This window comes from Chironomus tepperi, unplaced genomic scaffold, assembly GCF_022539635.2.
Source record: "Chironomus tepperi strain 1889 unplaced genomic scaffold, CSIRO-AGI_Ctep_v1 contig_244, whole genome shotgun sequence".
In the NCBI taxonomy this organism is placed as follows: domain Eukaryota; kingdom Metazoa; phylum Arthropoda; class Insecta; order Diptera; family Chironomidae; genus Chironomus; species Chironomus tepperi.
In genome coordinates this window covers 1-7,438 of record NW_027226366.1, presented here as the reverse complement: position 1 = coordinate 7,438, position 7,438 = coordinate 1, and the positions used below count along the sequence as shown (strand labels likewise).

The following is a 7,438-nucleotide window of genomic DNA, read 5'->3' as shown; positions in this document are numbered from 1 at the left end:
ATAGTCCAGAAAGACCACTGCAGTACCTAAAAGCTATTACGTTGCCTGTTAGGGTCAGTAGTGGGGAACCTTATATTTGCCGCGGCACACCTTGGTGGTTAGTCTCAGATGAAACAAAACACGACATACGATTGATGGAATTTGTAAGTTTTGACGGCACGTTAGTGTGACGCGGCACACAGGTTGCTCGCCTTACTTACTTACTTATTTCACTGGCCTTACGTATCAACTGAGATCCATTTCCTCCCTTAAATGTCGCCTAAAGCTGGCTCTATCACTGGATTCCAGGTTGCTCACCACTGGAACAAATCTAACAATTGGAACTAAAACTCAACTTCTTTTTTTTGAATAATATAAATTTTTTATTAAGTGCAAAAAATCTCAAATGCAGTTGAAAGTCATTCCTTTGCCCTTTCCAACAACAGTAAATTATGATTATTTCGTTTTAAGTCGTTTGCATCTATATTTTATGTCTCCCGAATAGATTCGCTGATTCTAATTTACTCTTTGCCGAAATAAGCAGCAAACATGAATGGCAGTTCCAACATAGAATAACAATAGCAATAAATTTTATTTGCAAATTTTAAGATGAATTAATGAGAAATTTCTACAGGATGTTAAGTGCTACTCTTTAATTATTGGCAGAAACTCTCATGACATCTTATAATTTGCAAATTGAACACATTGCATATGATTTTTAAGGGGTATAAAGTCATACAATAATAACGTAACGTAAAAAGTCAAATAAAAAAAATTAAATTAAATTAAAAAAACAACAACAAATTAAAAAGGGTCTGAAGCTTATTTGAAAAGCTTCTTTGCGTAATGCCATATTTTGAAGAAATATTCATCACGTCGTAGTAATTTAGCTCTTGCATACGAACTAATATCGGCATCCATATTATTGTCACGCATCCATGAGGATGTATTTTCAGTACTCCAGCCTGTTGGCTCAGTCATTTGAGAACGTGGCTCGTCATGTGCATCATGTCCTGAAAAATTAATCAAAATGTTCATATCTTCATCCATAAAGTGACAATGAAACACATACCTGCACCATGAAGGCATTCATATGGCTCCTCTGATTCAAGTGGATCACTAAGACCAACTTCATTATGTGCATAAATCCTGATGAGGTACTTATGACCGTCTTGTAAATCACGAATATTAAACTTCTGTACATCCTCCTTGCATCGTCCAACTTCAATCCACATAGTCTTCTTAACATCACGAATGGCAATATTATATCCTTGAAGTGGAGCACCGCCATCTGTCTCTGGAATACCCCACTCAACAACGTGTGTACTTGAACCAATAAGACGAATTTCTAATGGTCCAGTGGGTGGTGATGGAACGGCTGTAATTAGATAATTCATTAGTAACTGCTTTGATCTTACAAATAGACATAAAACATGTATGACATTCAGGAACTACACATACTTGCATGCGTCTTAAGAATTACAGAATCTGTGTAGGCAGGTGCACTAACACCCATAACATTTTCAGCTGATACTCTGAAGTTAAGTTCATTAGTCTCTTTCAAATTGTCTATACAGTAACTGAGGCAATAGGAATCAAGTGTTGCCACTCGACTCCATTGTGATGATTTTGTCAATAATTTTTCTATAATATATCCTGTAATGTCAGCTCCACCGTTGCTTTCGGGCGTATCCCACTCGATCGTCACACTCTTACTTGTCACAGTGACAATTGTTAAGTTTTGTGGTGGTGATGGTGGGGCTGTAAAGTTTTAGATTTTACAACATTAAATTATGAACAAATAGGGAATGAGTTAGTGACATTGGAATTTGTGGCTACATATTGGGTTAGATACCACAATTAGACAATACTTACTAATTTGACGTCCAGCAACAATCTTATCGTCTGTAATTAATGGATCACTAGTTCCAATCTTGTTTCTAGCTGTAATTCTGAAGTGATATCCTTGATCCTTAATCAATTTTTGTACATAAACTGTTGTTGTATCGAAGGTTGTTATGCTGTGCATCTTCCATACTTTCTTATTACTTTCACGAATTTCCACAAGATATTCAATTATTCTAGATCCTCCATCCTTCTCGGATGGCTTCCATGTAAGTGTGAATGATGTGTCTGTCATACCTGAGATTTCAATTGGTCCACGTGGTGGTGATGGTCTTTCTGCTACTCTCTTAACAGTTACAGCTTCACTTTCTAATGGCTCTGAACTGCCCATTGGATTTTTGGCAATAACACGGAATAAATACTGTGCATTTTCAGTAAGATTTTGTATGCAATATGATTCAATATTCTTATCGACATCGGCAATCTTAATCCATGCCTTTTGATTTGGATCACATTTTTCAATTGAGTATTGCTGAATATCAAGACCACCATCATCTCCTGGTGCTTTCCATTCTAACACTACTGCTTCGTCACTAATTTCACGGAATAGAAGTGGACCTTCTGGTTTACTTGGCTTATCAATTACAGATACTGACAAATCAACAACAGCTGTACCAGCTGTATTCTTTGCCTTTACTGTAAATTTACCACTATGATGTCTTTCAATGCTCTTAATGAACAATCTTGTTGTCGTCTTTGTTGTCTCAACTGTATATTCCTCATTTGTATCAACCTTAATATTGTCTTTGAACCATTGTACTTTTGGAACTGGATATCCAGTTATATTAGCAACAACTTCATATTGGGATTGTACACGAAGATTTTGTGAGATTAATTTTTCATCAATCGTAATTGTTGGCTTCTCTTGAATCACAACTGTACATGATGTTGTCGTCTCACCCATTTCATTTGTGGCTACACATTTGTATGTTCCAGCCGTTGTTTCTGTTGTCGATTCAATTGTGTATTTTGAGATACGACTCTCATATGATATGAATTTAGATGCAAATGGTTTATCATCTTTGTACCAAATAACTTCTGGAATTGGAATGCCACCGACGACACAGGAAAGTGTATGAGATTTATTTAAGCCTATTGTTACATCCTTAAGAGATTCAGTGAATGTTGGAGGTTCCTTTTTGACTGGTTTGGATATCTTTGCACTTGATGGCACAGATGGTTTACTTGGTCCAATTTCATTTACAGCAGTCACTTGGAATCTCATCTCTGTATCTTTTCTGAGTTCTGTAAGTTTATATGTTGTTTCCTTAATCTTTGTGATCTTCTTCCATGTCTTTTCTCTAATTTCTTGATACTCAAGGATGTATTCGGTAATTTCACAATTTCCATCATCTTCCGGTGCTGGCCAGAATAATGTGATAGAGTCGTCAGTCAATTCTACTGGCTCAGGTGAACCAGGTTGTGATGGTTGTTCTGAAAAGTAATAAAGTTGTAAGCTATTGCCTTAATGGAACTGAATATTTTATACTTACTCATATAAATAACTTTAAGTGTCGTTTCGACCTCACCACAGACATTCCTTAACTTAACATTGTAATCTCCGCCATCAGTCTCGACAATTCTCTTAATTGTCAAGCTAGCTGAGTGATCTGTTACCTTTGGTTCATGTCTTGGTGATTTCTTGATAATTGTTTCTGAAGTTGACCATTCACATTCAGGTTTGGGTGTTGCATTGAACTTAATATTGAATGTGACTTCATCGTCTTCCTTAACTCTGTAAACTTTGTTCAAATCATCCAATGCAATGACTGGTGCTGACTTGATAATTTCAACCTTGAGTTTTGTTGATGATTTGACATTTTCAGCAACAACTGTGTACTGTTGAGCATCAGATTCTTCAGCATAACGGATGATAAGTTTCTTGACTGTTCCTTCATCGATGATTGTGTATTTATCGGAAGGCTTGATGGGTTCATTGTTTTTGAACCATTCAACGTCTACAGGTTGTGTCAATTCTACAGTCATTGTGATTTCTTTGTCCTTTGTAACTAATGTGATGTCTGGTAAGCGCTTAACGAATTCAACTAATGGTTTCTCAACTGTAAGTGTTGCTGTGGATACTTGATCACCAACCATGCATGAATATTCACCAGCATCTTCCAAAACTGCATCGTAGATCTTCAACTTCTGTTTCTTACCATCAATTCTCAATTGGACGTGATCTGAGAACTGAATTTCTTCACCATTTTTGAACCATTTGACTAAAGCATCACCCTTAGTAAGTTCAACCTCAAAGATTGCCTTTTCGCCTTGTGAAATTTTAATATCCTCAAGATCATAAAGCAATGCTGGTGGCAATTCAATGATTGTAACATCACCTGAGCATTCATGATCAGCAAGTACACAAGTGTATTCACCTTCATCATAGACTGTTACTTCTCTTACAATAAGTTGATGAACCTTTCCTTTCTTAACCATTTCAGTTTTGTTTGGTTTGGGTTTGATCTCCTCACCATCCTTGTACCATGATACAGTTGCTGTCTCAGATGTGATTTCAACCTCGAGGACAATAGTTTCCAATTCATCAGACTCAATGTCTTCAAGTTTTCTAATGAATTCTGGTTTAGTCTCAATTACTTTGAGTTCACAGTCAGTAACTTGATCCTTGACTGTACATTTATATAAGCCAGCATCTTCAAATGATGAAGATTTAATGATAAGCTTATGAATTCTTGCTTCATGAACAATCACACGATGATCCATGCCAGTTAATTCCTTATCATTATGGAACCATTTTGTTGTGACTGAATGTGATGTCTCACATTCTAATGTTGTTGTTCTGTTCTCCTCAACTGTGTATGTCTTGTGTAATGGCTTAGTGAATTTGACTTTATCGACATCAATAAGGACTTTAGCACCATGTGATGCCTTACCAATAATATTACTAGCTACACATTTATAGTCACCAGAATCAGTTTCAGAATCTGCATTTACAATTGTAAGTGTGATATTTTCACCATCATATTCTGACTTCATTCTGTCTGTTGGTTGGAGTGGCTTATTGTTTCTCAACCATGTGATTTCAGGCTGTGGCATGCCAGTAACTTTAGCTGTCAATTTAATTGTTTCATTTTGTTTGACAACAACTTCCTCAAATCTTGTAGTGAACATAGGTGGCTCGAAGTGTAATCCACTTTCTTCTACTGTTAATGTACATCCAGCGAAAGCTGTGCCAGCAGAGTTTGTGGCTTTAACTGTGTATTCAGCACTGTCTGTTTCACTTGCTGTAATAATCTTCATTGTATAGACATCCTTATCATGTGTAATATTGTCCTTAATTTCTTCACCATTCTTAAACCATTGAACTTTTGGTGTTGGAGTTCCAATAATTTGTGTTGTAAATGTGACTGTCTCACCTTCACGAACAACTTGGTTGTTTAATGGCTCAAGAATTTCAGGTTTCTCCTTTTCTCCAGTTCTGACCTTAAGTTTGATTGGAAGAATTGTTTCACCTTGCTTGTTTGTGGCTACAACTCTGTATCTGCCTTCTTGTTTCTTTGTTACATTTGTAATTTGCATGACAGTGCAGTACATATGATGATCAGATTTTGTAACAAGCTTAACATTTTGTGTTGTGTCAACTTCCTTTCCTTCAAAGTACCATTTAATTGTTGGTTTAGGTACAGCGACTAATCGGCAGTCAATAAGAACATTTGAGCCTTCATCAACACATTTAACCTTTGGTTTACGTGAGAATATTGGTGGAACTCCTTCCAAAATATCAGCCAATGATGATTCTCTTGACATACTTCTTCTTGATGTCATTTCAGAATGTTCCGAATATTCAACTGTCAATTCAGTTGTACTTGATGCAAAACCAGCTGCATTCTTGGCAACACATGTAAATGTACCAGCATCTTCTGGGAAGACATCACGAATGATCAATGTAGCAACATCATCATCGTCATAGTACATTTGGAAGTCCTCGGAGGCCAAAATGATTTGTGTTTGACGGAACCATGTAATTTGTGGTCTTGGGAAACCTTCAACCTTGCATTCAAATTGAACGGTATATCCTTCTTGTGTTGTAATTGGTTGAAGCTTCTCAACAAATCTTGGTGCCAATGATTTGTCATCTGGACCAGGTTCTGAAAAGGAAGTGATTTTAAGTTAGATATATCCCTAAAAATGTACATTGATTAACTTACTCTCAATAATAGGAAGTTTGTCAATCTTCTCATTAAGCTTCTTCTGTACATAATGAGTATAGCTAACAGCATCCATAAGATTTTGAGATTCAGTCCATCCCTTCTCATTAGTCAACTGCTTTCTGATGAACCACCAGTCAGCATTGTAACGATCCATAACGTAGACCTTCTCGCCCTCAACAAGATTCAATGTATCTTCATTGTCAGAGACAACCGAGCAGATTGATACCATCATGTCTTCTTCGTGAAGTTCACGAGTGATACTCAATGAGTTCTCTTCTACAGAATTGTTGAGATAAGATAGTTAGTATAAAGTCGTAAAGTAAAATTGAATAATGAATACCTTTAAGCAACTGAATGTATTAATATGCTTAAATAAAGTAAAATAAATGTTTGCGCAAAATTATGTTTGGTTAGTGAATGATAAGAAATAATAACATGTACAAGCAGAATGAATAAAAAATGAATTAAGTGTTTCTAGTGCCCACAGGAGCATAGAATTGTTACCTTCAATATATTTAGGTCCTGAGCGACGCTTCAATCTTAATTGAAGAGAATCTTCATCATATGATGAGATCTTTTGACGTCTCTTCTTGCGTGGTAAACCTAATGACACTGATTCTTCTTCATAGTCTTGTACCTTATATGGAACCTTCTGCTTTCTGCGTTTTAATTTGACAATAACGTCTTCTGGTTCTTCATCTTCAGGCAATACTTCCTTGTCTGAGAACTCATCAGGCTCATCAACATCATAGAATGTATCTTCTGGTTCACTGCCTTCATCAATAATTTCCTCAATAATTGGTCCTTCATCCTCAACTTCTTGATAGATCTTCATGTTATGCTCTCCTGCATCTTCGAAGTACACTGGTTTTGGTTTCTTTAATTTAACTTTACCAGACATTGAAATTTCTTCTTCAGCATAAGAGTCAAGTTGGATTTTGAACTCTTGATCAACATCTTCTTTATGTGTTGTACGTTTTGGTCTGAATGTGACATTTTCAGGTTCAGCATATTCTGGGAATTCGGGACGTTTGTGAGGTTTCTTGAGTTTCTTGATTGTGACTTCTTCATTGTGTTCTTCGTATTTTGGAGCTGGTTTTGGTTTTGGCTTACGTTTGAAGACAAATTCTTCTGTAATTTCTTCAGGCTCCTCAACAATGATTTCCTCAATAATTGGTTCTTCTTCAGGCATTTCAATAGTTTTTGTGAATGTTGCCTCAGCTTCCTCGTTTTGAACTTTAGGCTTAGATGGTTTCTTAATGACCATTTCGGCTTCAACTTCTTCAGTAAGTTTTGGCTTCTTCTTCTTTCTGATTGTCTCAACAACCTCGACATCTTCTGTAATCACAGGTTGTGGTTTTGGTTTCTTCAACCCGAATGTG

At 36.3% G+C, this 7,438-nt stretch overlaps 1 protein-coding gene across 1 annotated transcript; it reads right to left on the bottom strand.

The window, feature by feature from the left end:
• Positions 1-335: 335 nt before the first annotated feature.
• LOC139091403 (titin-like) lies at positions 336-7,432 on the bottom strand. The gene is made up of 7 exons (XM_070641478.1): positions 6,561-7,432; positions 6,054-6,332; positions 3,378-5,993; positions 1,855-3,318; positions 1,441-1,740; positions 1,052-1,357; positions 336-992 (listed from the first exon to the last, which is right to left on the bottom strand). Exons 1-7 carry the CDS (start codon positions 7,321-7,323, stop codon positions 802-804), a joined length of 5,919 nt encoding a protein of 1,972 aa, XP_070497579.1. The 5' UTR covers positions 7,324-7,432; the 3' UTR covers positions 336-801.
• Positions 7,433-7,438: the final 6 nt, after the last annotated feature.